Below are 20,241 nucleotides of genomic sequence, written 5' to 3'. Positions count from 1 at the left end.
AAGCAGAGCGAACCAACCTAATAATTACCATTGAATCTTCGCAACTCGAACCTTTGTTTCAGGATTAGAATTACAAAAAGGAATCGTGTGTAGAATTAAGAATTAAAATCAAAGACGAACGTTCGACGTTCGAAATGAACCAAAGAGCAACCACGACTGATCGTTCGTTAATTAGATTTTTAGGACCGAGTTAGGTACTGGAATTTATATATATATATAAGTGGGTGCGTAAAATAGTTGCTGGAGTAAAGTGAAGCGCTACCACTCAGCGTGGAAACCACACTGTGACTGACAAGGTTGCGCACAAGAACCGGAAATCAGGCAGGAGCGTCTCGCTGAACAAGAAAAATTCGTCTCGCCTTACCCCTCCCCCCCTCCTCGTCCCCCTCTTACCAAAGCAAAAACACGCGTTATTGCCCATTTTTCGATAAACCGTACCTCGCAGAGCCAAGTGTATAATATTATTCGGCAAATAGACCGTTGCGTCCTCTCGAGTTTATTCGCGAAGAACCACACCGTCTCTGACCACACGGAACTTCAAGTTCGCCTTTTGATACATGACAAATTTCACGTGGCGTTTGCCACCGTGCCATGCGAAAAGAGCGCTATATATATATATATATGTATATAGAAAGACCAACCGCACGAGAATACCATCATCGATGACACATTCGGTACACGAGGAGAAAAACCCAGTACAAAAAAAAAGTTGACGATCGTCGAGATTACGGATCATGGAAAATTTGATGGGGAAAGGTGACAAAGGTGCGAGTGACGGGGAAAAGTCTTGGTAGCTCGACGCGAGCGTTAATTCGAGGTGGAAGGGTTCCGATTGGTTGCTCGGGAGTGCCGGGACGGGCACCCGGACAGAAACGGCAACGCCGCGCGTCGTCGGAGTCGCGACCGTGAAACGAGAGCATTTTATTGCTCAAGAAAAATGCTAAATTGCTCGGCTTCGTTGCGTCATTCCCTCAATCATCGTTGCAGCAGGCGACGCGGCTAAAAATAGACGCGACGATTGTTTATTAAAATCAGCGCGACCCCTGATCGAGCCGATCATTAGCGCGCTGCGAAATCTCGGAGAACGATGGAGCAATAATGATAAACGCGATTAGTATCGATTTATTAGGGGAATGTTAATAACAATGGGAATTGTGATAATATATAATAATAGTATTCTCGTACAGGGTGTCGAATTTGAAAGAGGGAAGAGAGTAGGATGTTTGTCAAGACGATTCTTCGGCTCGCGACTCCCTCTTCAGGTTCCTCTTCATCTTCTCTCTCGTCTGGTCCCCGTCACTCGCAGAGCGCGGAACGCGTCGAGAGAGCATCGGACGCGCGGGATAGGTGTGCGAATGAGTCGCTGGCACTCGAGAAGCAGCGACCAATGGACGCCACTCGCATTGGCAAGGTCAAACTCGACTCGCCTGCGACGTGCCTCGATCTCTCCCACCGAATTCGCAAATTTAATTGCCAGAGTCTCTTCATTACATTAGCGGGCTCGCGCGAGCGAAACTTTATTAATAAACCGGCGTCTATTCGACGCTGCCAACTCTCTCTCTCTCTTTATCTCTCGAGCGGTGCGCGTCCGAAAGAAAATCGTTCGTCGAGGTGTCATAAATCACGCTTGATACGCCGACTGAGAACCACTGTGTAGCTCTTCTATCGCATCGCGAGTTCGTCAATTTCAATTGCCGAGAAATCGTCCGATTAATTGTCCTCCCTATATATATAGATGAGATATATTTGCGAAAAACTGTTTGTATGTTAATGTAACACATTTTACATTAATCGACTCGAGGGGCTGATGGTATCGATGCAGGTGTACGCTATTATATATTCCATTTAAGAATAGGGGGCAGGGTAAATAATGTACAATAATGTGGTTATAGTTTAGATGGGGGTAAAAAAAGATTTAATTAGACGCGTCTCCTGGATCTGGACGTTCGTTCAGTTCCTTTTCTCTTATTCTCCCCACCCCCCCCCCCCTCTTTTCTCTCTCTCTCTCTCTCTGTATATATATATATATATATATAATGAAATCTGTCGATTCTGCCTGCAGTATTCTTCGTCCCTGTCCCGGTGCCGGTCCCTTCTCTTGGTAGCCTTGTCAATCCGTCTGTCCGTCCGTAGCCGCATGGTCCTTTGAGTGGCAGCGACTCCATTTCCCTTGGCCGCGCGCGCAGTTCCTTTGACTGTTTATGATTGTGCACCGTCGTCGTGCGCTTGACACTGACAAAACGAAGCGGCAAACGATCCGTACCGAACCCACATCTCACCCCCTTCTCCCTTTCTCCTTATACCGTGCGTTGCCATACATCCCCCCCCCCCCTACCTCCTTCCCCAACGCTAATTACAGCCAAAAAAGAATCGATCGAGCACGTACCGACGAAACGATTCCTCCAGACCGAGAAAACAAAAATAACTAAATTATATATATATGTAAGTTATTTGTTTAAAATTTAAAAGCATCTCTCTCGTTCCAAATCCAACGGTATGAAAAATTAGCGAGCGAGGCAACAATGGCTCTCGGGCCGGGCTAGTCCATTGGTCCTGATCGCGATTTGGGATTCCTGGCTGGATTTATGCACACGAGACCTCGTGTGATAAGAGTCCCTCGAATAATGTGGTCCTTCTCCACCTGCCGAGCGAGCCTCATTTTTTAATTCCTCCGAAGAAGCGGCACCCTCCCCCCCCCCCCCTCCGCTCGGTCGGATCTTATCGCGACGCGTGCGACTCCAGGTGAGACTTTTCAGGGGTCTTTGCACCCGAGCCATCGCGCAACCTACGTCCGACTGACCGAAATGCCACGTTTCGATCCTCGCGAAGATTACAAAACCCTCGCAAATAACTCGGAGCGTTCTCCAGAGCCGCCACTTTGCGTCCCTCCAACGGGAGCCAACAATTATTCAATTTATCGTGAAAACTCTATTAAAGTGGCCTCCCCCCCCCCCCCCCCCAATCCTTGTGCCTTGATTAAAGGTACGCCCGCCGCTGGTCGAGGAAAAGCGTTTCATTATTAGGAAGCTGTTTGAACCTAACAAACCCTAGATTCCGTTCATTTATTTTTCACGGAATTTCTTCGCTTTTTCCAAACGACCAATTTAATTTCACCGTCGCAATTCGGTTTCCGCTGTTCGCAGCTTTTTCGCATTAGACCGCGCTGGCCCGGGCTCCGGTTAAATATTCACGAGTGTTCGGTGGAGTTTTCGTGTTTGTCTCGTTGCTCGAGTTACAGTAGGTTGGCTCGTTCCTGGCAACAATGTAGGAGCCGGCCGGTTAACTCGCCTCCATATATCTATATGTACACACACACACGCGTATGAATACAAGTAGCATCATAGAGGAAAGCGATAGAGAGTCGTCGAAAGTGGACACATCGAACGTTAGACCCTTCTAAATTCCACGGTTAAAACAGGTGGGATTTATCGGTTGGAAAACTATATATATATATATATATATATATATATATATGTACAACAGTGATTATATTCAAGAGGGGGGGGGGGGTAGATTTAAATAATTTCGTATACGAATCCTTCGAAAGCGTGGACGAGTTTGCACCCGTAGTTTTGCATATCGAGGAATAAATGGCTGATTTAACGCTTAATAAGGTGAGCCGGAGGATTCTTGCAGGGGTAGGGCGGGGGTGGGGGTGGTGCTCTCGGCGGAAGGGAAGTTTTAAGCTGTAAAATGGCGTCCAGCCATTAACCTGCTTCGATGCTCATTGTTCATCGCTTAGGAATGTAAATCACAGCGGGAGGACGATAACGAATGAGCTAAGAATAATAGTAAAGCAGATGCGGTGATAAAGGAAAGATAAGAGCGGAGAAAGTACACAGTGGCGCATATATACGCGAGGGCAGCGCGTATGCATGAGTTACAAAGGAGCGACGATCAATAACACTCTTTTATAAAACGAGCAGCGTGTGACTTAAAAGAGAATTTAGACATTGATTTAAGCACGCGGCTACCGTGATTTATCGCCGTCGCTGCTGCCGCAACGCGCGACCCGTAACGTTTATTGTTCTACCCTCCTCCCCCTCCCCTCCTTATCTCCCTCTCTCTCTCTGCTCGAATCTACCCCCCCCCCCCCCTCCAACCAACGCCAGTTTTTTTTCCACACGCCGAAGATGCTTTCGGGAAAAGCACCGGTGCAGAACCACCCCCTACAAACCCTATATATATATATGTGTATACACACAGGCGCAAAACTAGTGGTAAACCCCCCCCCCCCCCCCCCGGAATTATTATTGCTTTTCGGTACTCAACGCCGTACACGAAAATATATAGTGGAAGCTCGACGAACGAGCGCACGAACGATTGATCGCTCCGTGGAATAAATTAGGCAGTGCGACGTAGGTCGGTGCCACGAGGATGGAACGTTCCAGGAATGTTCGCGACACCTATACATACCTGTTTAGGAAAATTCGGAGACTTTGAGATTTTTTGTCGCTTTATTTTCCGCGTAGATCGAGAGATCTGACGGGAGTAATTAGGGGTTTTGAGCGAGATTGCGACGCGCGGTTTGACGATGGTTGTCACTGCAGGAACAGTGTATGTGTGTGTGTGTGGTACATTATATCGCGAGTTATTTCTATATAGGTGAGTTTCTAGGAGATGGCGCGCGGTAGATTCGGGCGAGGAAGACGCAGTGGCGGAAGAGGTCGACGTAAGCTGTCAGACCTGTCCATCATTTCACCGGCATCGGATTATCCCTCTGGCGTTCTCGAAATCGCGTCGAAAATATACGGTACAAGACGAAACGTAATATTCCAGGAGAGAAATACAATCAGCTGATGTATAAACGCAGTTTGATCAAAATGATCGAGCGAAAATATCGGTGCTCCCGATCGGAGCCGGAAAGAGCAGCTATATAACCGTACGGGCCCGATCGATTCGAGTACTCGCTCTCCACTTCCGGTTTCAACCAGCTGCTATATATATATATATATATATACCTATTCGAATAGCTCGTGCTCGTCCAATTAGCTGTCCGACCCGAGAGGGACTTAATTTTCATTTATAATTAATCCTTCCCTGCGCGACGTGTCCTTGGACATTTATTTGCACATGTATATAGGTTCATCCCTGAAGCGAGAAGGAAGGTTCGGGAAATATTTGTTATCGCTCTAGGATAATAATATAATACTTTGCCGCGTTCTAGAGAGAGAGAGAGAGAGAGAGAGGAAGAGGTATTAATTGCAGCTGTCTCGTGTAACGTTAGACGTTGTCCGGTGAAAGATTTAAGGTGAGTCGTTGGATGGAAGAAGAAGAAGAAGAAGAAGAAGAGAATAAGATAGACGTGGGATTGGCGAGCGAGGAGGAAGACGCGCGTCCGTCCGTCCATCCGGGGGTGGCAGGCAGCTGCAGGGAGGTAGGGGGGAAGAGAAGTGGACTGTCCGTTCCGTCCATCACATCGCCAGCGTCGGATTATCGTTCTGACACTTTCCGAGTTATACCGACCGTGCACCTCCGCTGCCGCGACTCGCGTCGTCGTCGTCTTCCCCTTGGCCAGATCCGCGCCTCCGCCTCCGCCTCCACCACCATCCCGCCACTCGTCTGACCGGTGTCGATCAAATTTCCGAGGACGAAACTCCATTCAAGGCCATCGCGACCAGACAAAGCGTCCCCTACTCCCGTTTCCGCCCCGTTGAACCCACGGAACGCCACTCTGCTCAACCTGGTAGCCACCAGAAGCCGCAGCCTTCTTCTTGTTCCCGCGAGGGGGAGACCCGCAAAAATATTCCACGCAGAGATTAACGAAATTGCGAATTTTTTATTTCGTCGAGAATTCTGTACACTATATATATATATATATATATATATATAGTTAAATAGCAAACAGAGTGTACAGAGGTTTATCGGGAATGGGGCAGGCAGCTGTCGAGCCTCGACAACTTTTTTGACGCAAATTCGAGTTTTGCGCGAGCTAGGTGAGAGAGTCGCCGTGGCATCGCTCGACTTTCTCATGGTGACTCTCTTTCTCTCTCTCTCTCTCTCTCTCTCTCTCTGTCTATCTATATATATAGGTATATATAGGAGAACGAACACGCGCGACCCTCGGCCAAGCGCGTCATTCGATTATTAATTCAATCATCGTTCGCGATTGGATTACCTTTTGGTCGACGGAAAAAAAGGGGAGAGAGGACGACAAAAAAAAAACCGGAAGCACTGTGCGAGAAGCTGTCATTACGCGCACGCGTCTACGCGTTTATCGAGTTATTATTTCGATTTTGTATCGAACCCTCCGCGCTTGTCCGGCAAAATCATACAGCGGAATTTTATTATTCTTCTATATCTGTCCCGTTCGATCAATCAGCCTTTATAGCCAGTCACGTTGAATTATCAGTTGTTATAATTGCCATCGAATTACCATCTCTAATGAGAACACTGGGGAAAAACCAAAACGTGATGCACCACTGGCACACCGTTCGTACACCAATCCTCCTCGATCCTCCCCCCCCCCCCCCCCTTTTATTTATCAATTTTTAGCCAGTGTTTTTACTTTAATTTATTCCTAAACGCACGCGACGTCCATTGATTTTCGAACGACCCACGAGAATATTTAAATCTCTCTCTCTCTCTTTGCGTCAATAACGAGTCTGTCTAACGATTCTTCTTTACTGTTTCAGGTAAGCACACTGAATTATCCAACACTGAGATCAAACGAGGAGGAATTTGTGAGTAAAGTATGAAACACGGTGGAATGTATCGAGTTGCGACGACTAATTATCGAGGCTTAATTGATACAGTGACGCGTATACCGCCTGCTCGTCTATTATTAGGTAATGGAAAAGTGTGTGTGTGTGTGTGTGTGTGAAAGAGGAAGCGAGTGTGCGTTTTAAAATGCAAACATTTCGCTGGCTACGGACGCTCGATGGTTCGTTCGGCATCGGCCGCGTCACTCGGTTAATTAAATCTAATGAAATTACGAACGATTAATGGCTCGGACGCCCGTTCGGACGTCACGTTCCAAATCAGCGCAGCGTCGCTCCGTAGGAAATCCTTACGTGGGGAATGCAAGAAAATGGAGGGGGGGGGGGGGGGGAAGTTCGCGAAGACTATAGCAATCATCCACTTTGTCACTGGTCGGTCCGAACGGCCTTGAATAAATTTGGACGCGACGTTGGAGGGACGAGGGATGAAGCAATATCCGGCGGGGGTTATGTAATAAATATATGTGTGTGTGTGTGTGGGGTGGAAAAGTACGTTACACGCGTGTACGTATTCCACGTAGGAAGCGCACGATGAGCTCGCCTTATTTATTTACAATTTCTCGTAGATCCCTCGCAAAGTCCCGGGGAATTTATGCGCACGTCAAATAAGATTCCTGTAATGCCATGGTACGAGTGCATTAAGGGGGAAGACATTACAAGAAAAATACTGGAGAAGGGTGAAAATGCTGGCCGAAGGAGAGCGGGTTGGGTATTATTTTTGCCGAGTATTACGTGGCTCGAGTGGAGGGGAGGGGGATGCTGGGAGGCCATCGTCGCGAAATAGCGTGAATGCATCTACGCGGACCAGAGGCATTCCTGGACATTAGCATGGGTCGCCCAGTGGTGGTGGTGGTGACGCCCGCGTGTGAGTGGTGCTTGCACGTGACTGGCACGCGCCACTGTGTGGGTTAATGCTGGTGGTCGTGAGAGTGCTGCGACATCCCCACTGATGAAGTTGAGCCGCGACGTGTAATAAGGGTCGCGAGGCTCGGGGGTGTTCGGGGCTGTTCGGGGGTGGTGGTAGGACGGATGTCGCGCGGGGTGGGCTTGCTCGTGCCCAGGGCCGGCGGATATCTCCCGGCATTCTTGAAAAATCCTCATTTGCACTTATCAAGATTCCTCGCGCTGCTTTCCTCCACTTCCCCCTCCTCTTGCTCCACCTGAATAATCTTCATATTATTTCGTTTTCTAAAAATCCGTAAAAAGCGACGAGAGAGGCAAACTTTCGCGAAAGTTTCGTCCACGACAAAGATCCGGGGTGAAAAAAGTTTTTCGAGAAATCAAAAGGAGAGTTTAATTAGAGGAAATTTAATTATAATAGTATGCTTGACGTGGATAATGAAGAAGCGGCTCGGTGTTTACTCGAGGAATCGTAGGAATAAGAGGCGAGTTTATGGCGGATATAGAGCGGTAGAAGAGAAGTTGGTTGACGTTATATCATACACACACACACACACACACATATACATATATATATATATATTTTTTTTTTCAATGAAGAATATTACTTAGGATTGGTGTAAAATGCGAGGAGTGTATGGGCGCGCGAAGGAAGGAGCGGCGGATATTCCGGCCCTGGTTGAGGTTGACACGTTGGGTGGACCTGTCGAGGAGGCCGAAGGGGCGAAGCGGCAGGAGGGTGTGGGTGGTTGGTCGGGTGTGAGGAGGTCGAGGCTGGAAGAGGACGTGACACGGCCGTCTTGCGACCCGTCCCGACCCCCCTCCCTTCTCTGGAGAGAGCCAGCAGGTTCCCCAGATCCCGCTAGCCACCCCAACCCCCAAACCACGACGTCGACCGACCGCCGCTGGCTCGGCTCTATTGTTGTTATTATTAAAGGGGGTCGCTGAGGAGGGGCGGGGGGTGGGTGGGTGGATGCCGACCGGGTGAGAGGGACGATGACGGAAAGGAAGGCGGCGTCTGCAGGTGACAGATGAAACAGCCACCCCCTCCCACCCTCTCGCCTTCCACTCCCTTTCCCTCGATCCTCGGCCACCCCCGCTGCCTCCCTTCTTCCCTCTTTCATGGAGCGCCTCTCTCTCTCTCTCTCTCTCTCTCTCTCTCTCTACGTCCAATCTGTACACACGTATATATATATATATATATATATATATATATAGAGAGAGAGAGAGAGTCAGGCCACAAGCTTTCTCTCCTTCGTTACTGCTAGCTCACGTCCACCCTTCACGTACCATATCCTGACGGACGGACGGACGGACGGGCGAACGATGGCATGGCGAACCTTTCGATTCTCGTACGAGCCTTCGGCTTCCTCCAGGCTGCCGAGAAACGTCGCGTCGAGTGGACGGGGTCCACCACGTACGTACACCGATGCACCCTTCTCCGATCTACCCGTTTAACCCCTTCATCAAACGCCACCCCCTCCCCTACACGTTTTACGCTTCTCTGTCGTTTCTACGATTTGCCTTTAATCTTCCACCCCATTTCCCCTCCCTCGTCACTCGTTCCCAGGGAAAACGTCATTTAACGGGAAAGCCTTGACGCGAAGGACGCATTTTCCTAGGAGCTCACAATCTTCGCTATCGAATTCGCTCTCTATCTCTCTCTCTCTCTCTCTCTCTCTCTCTCTCTCTCTCTCCTTTGTTGTACGTACAGAGGTATTATTCGTCTTTTTGCCACGCTTCGACTCGACTCGACTCTCGTTCATCGAAGATGGTTTATTTCATACGCGCGCGTTTACCGGAGAGATGCATTATCGAGTACGTACGGACGGACGGACGAACGGCGCAGCATCAACTTCGTTCTCGTTGCAAGTAACGCTTATTGAATTCCTACGTGCAGTCACGACGAGTGTGTTGTCCTTTAAACGGGTGACTGGCAGAGGAGTGATTCTGACGTTCCTGACGCGTCCATTGAGAAGCGAGAATCGCGCCGCGCTATTGGCTTGTCAGCCGCGCGCACTCCGAAGTTAGTCGCGTTTTGTTCGCCTTTATCTAATCGAGACAGGTGCTCGTCAACTGGCCGCGGCCCTGCCTATTCTCTCGCGTCCTCCGGCCACGGAGATGGCGTAAAAAGGAAAACGCACACACACACACACACATCTATACACGTACGACCATTCCTCCCGAAGAAAGGGCAAAGGCAAAAAAAGGGATAACCCATCGGACCCGATGCTAAACTCAGCTCGTCCATAATTTCGCGATAGGAGACTCTGAAATTAATCGTTGCAGCTGTACATGGCTCGTCTCTGAATGTGCCAAAGGGTGGGAAGGGTCTCGTCGGTGCACGTGGAATGCGAGGGGGGAGGGATGCGCAAACCTGAGAGAGAGAGAGAGAGAGAGAGAGATAAAGAGGACATTTATTAAAGCGGAAGAGTAAGGAAGAGGAAGGGAGTGGACTGGGACTGAATGAGTTAGAAGGTGGAAAGGCTTCCAGGTTAGTTTTATCACGGTCCACTATCCTCACCGACGTACTGGACATCCCGGGAAACGCTAGGAATGCGAGCCGTTGTCGTTCTCCCTGTCGTTCCTGTCCTCACAATCCAGAAGAAGGGATGGCCCCACGCTATATAGTTATATACTCGCTGCTTCCGGGACACCGTATTCCGACGACTGGCGTCTCGACGCTGGCTCGAATAACCCACTGTACACGCTATCACCCTTCGTAATCACGGCCTCTTCCATATAATAGCCCCCCCCCCCTCCTCCCACTCTTATACTCATCCTTTTACTCCACTGTCACGCGCGTCCCGTCCATTCCTCTCCCACTACTCTTCCAGACCCTCACTCTCTCTATCTATATATATATATAGCGAGACTGACCCCGCAACTCGCGGCTTCAAGTTTTTCCCCCGAAACCCGTCGCTAACGAACTACGAAACGGATAAAGCCGCAAAACAGCCGACGTGTGCCCAATTGGGACGCGGTGCGGGGCTCTTTGCTCGAATCTCCTGGAAAAATTCTTGGAGGAGCAGCGAGAGGAGAAAATCGAGCGCAACGTGTCCAAGTCTCCGGAAAGGCCCGTTCTAATAAGTGTCGGGATTCCTGGGTAAGCCACGCCATTCTTGGCTTGTTTACATTTCGATTCGGATCCGTCAGTCAACCCCCCCCCCCCTTCCGTGTCGGTCTGCGAGGCGAGATTTCTCGAATCTCCGCGAGAAAGCAATAAAGCCGAAGGAGAGCAAGAGAGAGAGAGAGAGAAACCTACGAAGGAGTCCCGGATGGTCCTTGGACATCCCGACGCATTCGCACAGCGCTCGACACTCGAACGTGCCGAATGTCGGGCTTTCGAGACAAAATCCCTCGCTCGAGGTCGCTGAATATGCAATGAAGTCCACGCTTTTCCTTCCAACCTTCGTCCTTCCTCCGTGTATACCTATATCTATATATATAAACACACACACACACACACGTATACACACACACGCACACCTCTGGGCCCGTCAGTTGGCTCGTTGTCGACGCGGAGTCTGACGAGAGGGACCTTATTTGCAGCAACGTAGACTCGGGAGCAGATATTGCCCCCTGTCAATCTGCCTCGGCCACCACCCCCTTCTAATCTCACCCTCCCCGCTCGTCCCGCGAGACTCGCAGCCACCATTCTCGGCACACGTTCTATGTATATCGAGAAAGAGAGAGAGAGAGAGATAGAAATCTGCAGTATTTCCGAACGATATTTGCATAAAGTCCGCACCACTCGTATCGGCCACGCGTAAGAACGCGTATACGATGGCGAACGAGGAGGAGTCTTGGTCCTGCGGACAGGGAGAAAAAATGTCCGAAGAATCGCACGTTCTCCGGACGCGAGCGCACCGGGGTGACGAGGGTGGTCGACGAAGGGAGTTATGGTCAGAGGCGAGTGGTGGTACGAGAGAAGCAATTTTCCGGGGTGGGAGGCGCGGACAATGGCGATTGCTCAAAGGCTGCAATCGTAGTTCCGGGCTGTGTAGGGTCCTTGGATGTCCAGCGGTCCGTCGTAGGAGACGTCGGTGGACGCCCAAGCGTCGTCGCCGTTCTCGGCATTGATCTGTCGGACGGCAGTCTTGATATCGACGGTGCGAGGAGGGGGGAGAGAGGGGTTGAGTTGGGAAAGGCAGGCAGGCGGTGTCGCCCCCGCAAGCCCCTGCTCGCTCTTCGCTGGCCGAGAGAAAGAGGGACGCTGGAATGAATGGGGAGGGGAGGGGGGGGGGGGTATAGGTGTATCGTACATGTTGGGCTCGTGGAGAGAGCCAGCGAGTCCAGGCGACAGGAGGTGGACGTCTGGGGTCGTCGGGCCGGACTGGGCTCGAGGTGCCACTGGGGAAAGGGGTGGTGGGGCTCTCTAGCACCGCCGCCGACGTTGCCTGCTCGATGCGCGGAGGGGCGGAGGAGTGGGGGAGGAGGAAGAGGATGCTCGTGTCAAGCTGTCACTTCGCTAGACGGCTCGTCAGCCCGCTCGTCCGAGTCTCATTACGTTACCTTCCCTCCCCCATCCGCCTCCTGCCCCCACCCCTTTAAACCGCTTTTTCTACCACTCCCCTACCTTACCTTATACCCTAACCTGACCCAACCAAACTCACTCCCACCCCAGCCGCCACTCCGTCCACTCTCTTTCCTCCCTTGCCATTTTCAACAACACTGGCCTTGCTCCATAACGCTCTTCGGAGCCTTTAACCGGAGGATTCCATTAAGAGTGTGTGATCGAACGAATCTCGCGCTGCAGCTCCTTCTTTCGTCGTTATCTCATCCTTTTTCATATTCTTGGCTATATGTATATATATGTATTTATTTATAGGAAAAAATGGACAAGTTTTTGAGCGATCAGGGAGGACCTAGACGATGCTCTTCTTTGAAGGTCCGAGAATGGTTTCATTCCTTTGATTCTTAAAGAGAGAGAGAGAGAGAGAGAGAGAGGAGGAGAGAGAGAGAGAGAGAGAGAGAGAGAGAGAGAGAGAGAGAGAGAGAGAGAAGCCTCTCTTCCTTCCCCTCGCGAGCTCCGTGCGCTTCGAGACTGTGGAAAGAGAGGGTAGGAGGGGGGAGGGGGAGAAGCAACCCTCGCTCGAACCGAAGAGACGTTAATCGAGGCAAATTGAACACACATACCGTGGTTTTCGACGCTCGATTAAGTCCCCTCTTGACATCCCCCACCCCTCCCCTCCCTCTAAAAAGCATCGCGTGTACCTCCACGACCCAACCGTGTTTTACATCGATCGAAACAACCTCCGACTCGTAGCCCCGCCGCTAAAAAGATGTTCCTCCGACTTTGGCAGGAACCTCGCTGCGACGGGTGTTCGAAAAGTTCCGCGCGTCGTCGTCCCTCCGATGAATTATTTTTTGGGCCCGGTGCGGGTTAATGGGACGGAGAAGGGGGGGGGGGGGGGGAGCGCGCGGCGCGTCTCGGTTTTTGCTCGAAAAGCCCGAATTTCGTCGGTCGGCGCGAGAGAGGATCGTCCGGCGAAATGGGACCGTGCGCAGGAAGAGAACCAATAAAGCGCGACTGGCGATGAGCTGGTCCCTTAATGACAGCTTCGAGTTTATGGGTCCCGGACGAAATTCTTCGAAGCAAGCCGTGGCAAGATCGTTATTACGGTAAGCCAACAAATTGTGAGTGGACCAGTCGATCAATGGTGCCGAGAGATCTCTCGGGCCGCTCAAGGGGAATATAACGTTGAATTAAGCTGGAAATTTCCGCTTGATCATCCGTAATTACGAATAGCCCTAATTTGCCTCGTCGTCGAAATGAGCCAACGAGTTTATTACGCGAGACGACTGCGTGATGCACCTCGCCGTCGCCTCCCCCTCTCCCCCCCCCCCTCCACCACTACCAACCCAACCCTACCATCTACACTTTTCTCACAACAATTTTTAATCGATCCTATTCTGCCGGGCGCCCTCTCCGAGCATCTGCCTCCTCGCTCGCGCAGTAATTCGCTTTTACGACCAATTAATGCCAATTGCCTAATAATAAGGAGGCCAAATTTAACGACCCGCGGCCACTCGAAATTCATCGGTATTAGACAATTATGGGAGTTTTGCGAATTGGCCGGAGTCGATCGAGGATCCGAAGAGTCCTCTCGCGTCCGCTGCTCTTCGATGTTCTCGGCCAATTTTCTGGAAGACGCTGGCACGGAGGGGAGGACAGAGAGCTTCGGTCGCGATAGAGGACAGACGGAGTTGGAAGCGGGGGGGATTGGAAAGTTTAGGTTAGGTTGGCTTGACCCGGTTGACAATCGATTGACGTCTGTCGCCAAGACCCTCCACCCTTTTCGTTCCTCGTTGCACCCTCTCTCTCTCTCTCTCTCTCTCTCTCGCACGTTCTCCATCCCCTAGTGGAGCTTCCTACTCTCGTCGCTATCGTCCAATGCTATCCCTACCTTACGGAAAATCCTCCAGGGTCTCTCCCTCTCCAAAACCCTACCCCTTTCTCTCTCTCTCTCTCTCTTAAATAAGTTTGACCAACTATTATCCTCCCTCGTATTCGTACAAGTTCCACGTATATCCCAGTGCATTGCACGTGTACGTCCTGCTGATTCTCCATTCTGCGACTCTTTCATCGTCTCGGTGTCCATGTAGCTTCTCCGGGCCTTGGATATTTCTTAATTCTCCTAAAACTTCATTAATTCGAGATGCAGCAGTGACTCGGGATCCGTTAAGACCATCCACTCGTACAGCCACATTTTATATCTCTTGTCGCATTATCGACGAAACAAGGTCCTTTTTTCTCCCCCCCCTCCCCCTTCTTTCTCTCTCTCTTGCTCGCAAGAAACGATGCACAATCCATTTCCCTCGTGGCGTTCGCGTTCCAGAATTTAATTAAGGAGCTGCCAATGGATACCGATAAATTGCCGACCTCCCCCCCCCCTCTCCCTCCCAGTCCATCGTATCGCGTTAGGTACGTCTCGGCGAGGGTGGACGGGTGGGACGGTCGAGGTGTAAAGAGAGCACCGAGCGGGGGGATCCCCAGCCACTGTGCGTTCAACGAGAAAGTGTACGGCTAACGACCCGTCTTCTTCTTCTTCTTCTTCTTCTTCTTATATCTCCCCTTGCTCGCATCAACGTTAATTCGCATTGATCGTTATAGGTTCCCTCCAACTTTTCGCGATCCCCCCCCCCTTCCTCCCAGTTTTTCGATCGAGCGAGTCTGCACCGCTCCACGAATTTTGAGGTAGCGAAAATTTAATCGTCCCGAGAATCGCGAGTGGCCGATTCGAGTCCGAAGACGCGTGGAAGAGTTCGGGCGACTCGCGCCGTTCCCGAAGTGACCAAAATGGATGATCGAGTCGAGCGACTGTGGAGGTTCCTCGCACTGCCACGCTATGGGTGTGCGGTGTGGGGCTGTCAGTTTCAGCGTACACGTAAGGATCTGTAGCGGACTCGTACAAATATAGGCACACATTGAAAGTTTGTACTTATAGGAGTGGGGTGGGTGGGGGGTGGTTGAGTATGAAGAGGAGGAGAGTGGAAGCAGAGGAGGCGAGGGGGAGCAGGGGGTTGGATATTATTTGCCGAGGACAGTGACAAACGCCCGTCAACGTCACTTCCACTCGCATTCTCGACTTCCAACGGCTGCAATGGCATCCCCCCTCCCGGCCTCGTCCACCCCCAGGGCTCCCGCCTGCCTCTCAGGAGGCGAGCCCGGGACGTGACGAGCATATCTAGTTCTGGACCGACTCGTCATCTCTGCCAGCCATCAGAAGGCGCCTCTGGTGACTGCTATGCCACCAATACCACCATCCTACCACCCTTCCTACATATATATACCACCACCCCCGCTCACCAATGTGTCCCTCACCGATACTTTTCACTCTCGACTCTATATACGCTGTGTTACACCTATACAGTGCACCATTTCCCACCAGTTCCTCACAACTTTCGACCATTCTACGTGTGCGCGAGTATGTACGTAAGCTTTGCTATTAAATAGCGCGATTGTGTGTGTGTGTGTGTGTGTGTGCGCGCACTGAAGCATCGGCCACGGTGTATACAGTTATACACGTACACAGGTATAAAAGCGAGCTATCTCGTTGACGCGGAGCAGTGTGTTCGTGTGTGTGTGTTTCCAGTGGTGGTTGAGAGAGCGAGATCGAAGGAAGTGGTGTGTGTGTGTGTGTGGTGTGTGGGGAGGGGGGCTTGACGTATCGCGGCCAGACGTCATCCCGTCTTGCTCGACGCTGTCCGTCAGCTCAACGAGCTCCACCGTACGGAGAATGTACGAGCTCCTCGATTTTGTCCCGTGAAAAATCGTTATCGCCGCTCTGCTATACCACCACCGACCGACCACCACCTCCTCTAGCACCGTCGTCGCTAGCCCATTGACCCTCCTCCTCCTCCTCCTCCTCTTTCCACCTCGACCTTTTCTTTCCCACCCCCCCCCCCCTGCATCGTCAATTTTTCTTCCTCGATCCTCGACGCGACTCATCGAGCGTAAATCCTGTGCGTAAAATTTTCGCTGCCTCCTTAAAATTTCGATCAACGATATTTCGTTACTAAACTGTACGTTAATCGATTGATCCATTCATATAGGAAATGAGGGGGGAGTACAATAGTGGTTGTATATTCGGAGAGCAAGGGATATGGCAGTTTAAACGATCCCTGCCTCTCTCAGGGTAAATAGAGGAATGTAATGGCGCGATTGTGGCAGATGCATCGCGTCGCGTCGCGTAGCGTCACGTCGCGTGTCTCGAGTCTGGAAGTACAAACTAGACGAATGGTCTAGTAGAGTGGGCTGCCGCACCATTGGTGGGAGTCGGTTACACAGGAGGGTGCATTCGTTGGAGGTGGGGGGGGGGGGCTTTAGCGAAGGTGGTTGTGTGGCATGTAGAGGGGGCGGAGGGGGGAGGGGAGTGGAACGTAGGTAGTCATTATGTGGAGGGAGGTGACGTCACTGACGGTGACGGATGGCTACGCGTCAGGCAAGTATAAACCCCATGGTACCCAATAAATTATTGCAACTATAAATTACTTCTGTGCTCACGATATAATGCTACGGCTACTGCGGCTGCTCCACTGTAGTATGCGTGTGCCTCGTGTAACGAGACTCTCTCCCGGTCGCCCGTGTGGGTGTGCCTCTGTGTATCGTCCTGTGTGTACTGGTACACACGCTCAGTGGTCCTGGAGGGGTGCGATCAACGCCAAAGGTGGGGATGGCAAACAAAGGTGCCACGATCCCAGACTAACTAGCTATAACTCTCTCTCTCTCTCTCTCTCACTCTTTCCAGGCTTTTATGCTTCTTCGCGTTCCAACCCGCGTCAGCGTTCGCAATTTTGCGATAAAAAAATGATCTAACTTCGACGCTTCGTTTTCTTCTTCGTCGTCCCGAAGATGTACCATCGCAAGTGTGTGGATTTGGGAAACGAAGAAGACGACTCGGATAATTAACACCGAAAATTAGCAATGGTAATGCGAATTCGCGTTCGTTCCTCGCTGGAAATTTTTGTTCGAGCGTTCCACGATAAAGGACATAACTCTGTCGGCGGTTGAATCGTGCCGAAAAATTTTAACTGGCTTTTCCTTCTCTCTTTATCCCTCGGCGCGTCAGAAAAGTCTCGATTTACGAACGAGGGCCGACTGCCGTTTTCGGTGCGCCGAGCGACGTTTTTATTCGCGTTATGGGAATATACGCTAAGCCGTCGACGTAAGCGAGAAGTCTCGAGGATTTACGGCTGCGTCGCACCGTAAAAACCTCCCCCCTCCCTCCCCCTTTATCGACGATCCAGCGCGCGAGTCCCCTTAATCGCCGTGCGCAAGAGAGAGAGAGAGAGACACACAAACATTTCATTCTGGAATATTAATTATTTCTTCCTGATTCGCTAACAAGGCTCCTCTCACTCCCTCTTCATGGTCCTCACCCTATAAACAGTGCTCACCGCGCGACCACTCTTAATTAAATAAAGCCGCTGCCCGATCGTATTTTTATCCCGCGATAACTCCATTTGCATCGGGTATCAAGCCAATTGCAATAATTTGCGGTAATTCGGAGGCGGCGTACAGGGGGAATAGCACAGGAGGTTATTAAACGGGAGATTAGGATCGAATTACGAGTGAGCGAGCTAATTAAAGCCAAGGACAGATGGATGATTCGCCTGGAAATATGGAATGCGCGTTGTGCTTTTTAATTTTTCCCTTCGGTTTTTTAATCGCGCGGCCCGCACCACGCATGCAACGGATGGATCGAGGGGAGCGATTGCTCGTTCATTTCCAGCAATCCGAAAGCGCGCGCGCGCGCCCCCTATAGCTACTGTACTATATTGGTGCGCGATAACTCCGCGATAAAGCGCGGGATAATTATCCGCGTCGGCTCGCTAATGTTCTCGCCATTGCGGTCAGATCATAAACACACCATACGATATGGCTATCGTTACCGCTAAGACCCTAATTCATGCGCGACACGTGACTATAATGAAATCGCTCTACGCGTCCCACCCTGCGGTGCTTGTGTATACGTATATTCTGTATACGTGCACCGATGGCAACCGCTAAAATTCAATCCGAGAGCTTTGCTGCTTTATCGGAGAATTTTTCAAGGGAGAAACCTTCTTTTCCTTAACAGTCACGTGCTGCGATGGCAAAACTCTAATTTGGTTTTCGAAAACCGTCCGATTTATCGTATAGAAACATCACTGCGAAACTAATATATGTTTACAAGTGGAGGATTATTAGATGGAATGGAGATTACGAAGGTGTGCGAGGAGCAGTATTAATATTGTTGTAAATATGTGCGTGTGTGTGTGTGTATATATAGGTGCACCGAGATCCGGTTGGTCGGATCGATTTAGCAGCGGTGCAAAGGTTCGGTTGATCGGTGGATTGAGAAGCACTGTATAACATAATCCCGATACGTAATAAATATCGCTGCACCGGTCTCGTTTGGCAGCATTGGTGCGTCTGTCTCTCATCCCGATGCCTTTGGGGGCCAGCACCAGCAGCGCTTGGTTGCTGGAGTCTGAGGAGGGGGTGGAGGGGTTGAAGGGGGAGGATATTATGGGCGAGCGAGTGAGTTATACGCCTTGCCGCATGTGTGTCGCATAAATCTGTTCCAGTCTCGGTCCCGGCCCCCTTACAACTGCGCTGGAACTGCTTCGCCTCGCCTCGACTCGGCTCCACTCGACTCGACTCGACTCGATTCGCCTTCGAGCGAACTGACTGACTGACTGACTGACTGCCTCGTCTGCCTCTCTCCCCTTCCTTCGCCCTTACACCTTCCGCTCTCCACCAACTTTCTGCCTTCCGAGAAACTACACACACACACACAGCTAGTGAAAGAAGCTAGAACAGAGCACCATGCCACTTTCACATACATACACACACACTCTCTTAACTTGGAATCTTATCAAATTGACTTTTCAACTTTATCCCCGTCCACCTTGAACAACTCGACAACAACTCCTCCACTCTGTCTATTTTTTTCGCTTCTTGGACACCCAAAGAAATCACCTTGAATATACCATACGTCACCCCTGTCCGTTTTGACGTTCGTGAAAAAATCATGCACGAATCCCACAAACGCGTGCAGCTTGTGGGATAAGGGAGACACGAGTTTCTTGGGTGGAAATCTCGATATGGCTCGATGGTGGTGGATCTCGAGAGGGAGAGAGAGAGAGAGAGAGTGAGAGACAAATTTGGCGGGTTTCATGATGAAGAGGGCAAGGAAGGGGGAGGGAAGAGGATGAGAAACGCACCTGCTCGACCAGCGTCTCTCATTTGTTACTCGAGCGACAAGTTATTCAAACGACGCGAACCCGATTCTCATCAGAGGAAACTAATAAAGCACTTTTTTTCTCCCCCCCCCCCCTTCAAAATTCGATTCGTCGAAATCCGATAATCCCCGAATTATGTAAGACGAAAGACGATACTCCGCGTGAATTGTAGGGCAATCTTGCAGGTTGGGCAAGGAAGAGGTAGGAAATGGGAGGGGAGGATTATAGCTCGCAGCTGTTCATCTGTACATCATCGTGTCCATCCATCCGTCGTCCGTCACTCGAAGACGAATTAACGCTGCCCTCTTACACACTAATCCGTTGTCACGGAAAAATCACCTCTCCTCCCTCTCCTCTCGCTCTTTTCACACTTGGTATATTTTTGGTCCCAAGCCACGTGACGGTCTTAAGCCTTTATTTACGTCCATCGATATATACACCGGACCATAAACAATCGTCCCTCCGCCAACACTAAAACCGAACGCAATTCTTTCGTATACAAAACCGAATCGCGTTCCTCGAACAACGCGACGAGTTTCGAGATGCGAGACCATAACGTCTCCTCAAGCATATTATCGATGCATCGATAATCTCGCGAGTCGACCAGGAATATCGTTCGCGAGATCGATACACGAGGATCGTCCCGTTTTCATCGATACACACGATTATAGCACAGCTGGATTTATTTTGCTGGATTTCCGGAGATGGACGCGATATTTGGCGAGGAGCGAGAGACGAAGGTCGATGGTGGGATTCGAATGGGAGAAACGAAAGATTTACAAGACGAAGAGGAGAGAGCGGACGATCCAGAGGTGAACGACGCTGCGGCGCTTTGGCGTCGCGCGAGTAGCGCGTCGTCCCGAAATAGGCGCGAATCACCGAGCGTCCG

The 20,241-nt window shown here is 50.7% G+C and overlaps 1 protein-coding gene across 2 annotated transcripts in view; it reads left to right on the top strand.

The window, feature by feature from the left end:
• Nucleotides 1-20,241, top strand: part of tio (tiptop) — a 49,107-nt gene that overhangs the window by 7,658 nt on the left and 21,208 nt on the right. Inside the window, exon 2 of one of the 2 annotated variants that reach the window (XM_066740781.1) lies at nucleotides 6,636-6,788. The exons of the other annotated variant lie outside the window; for it this stretch is intronic. Within the exon in view, the coding sequence (XP_066596878.1) occupies nucleotides 6,695-6,788 (94 nt within the window). The 5' untranslated portion in view covers nucleotides 6,636-6,694. The remainder of the gene's footprint in view (nucleotides 1-6,635; nucleotides 6,789-20,241) is intronic. 2 annotated transcript variants of the gene reach the window in all.

This window comes from Prorops nasuta, unplaced genomic scaffold (assembly GCF_024137725.1).
Source record: "Prorops nasuta isolate Cenicafe-Biocafe unplaced genomic scaffold, Cenicafe_Pnas_1.2 PNAS00024, whole genome shotgun sequence".
Classification (NCBI taxonomy): domain Eukaryota; kingdom Metazoa; phylum Arthropoda; class Insecta; order Hymenoptera; family Bethylidae; genus Prorops; species Prorops nasuta.
The sequence above is the reverse complement of the archived record's forward strand: the minus strand, read 5'-3'. Positions and strand labels throughout refer to the sequence as shown.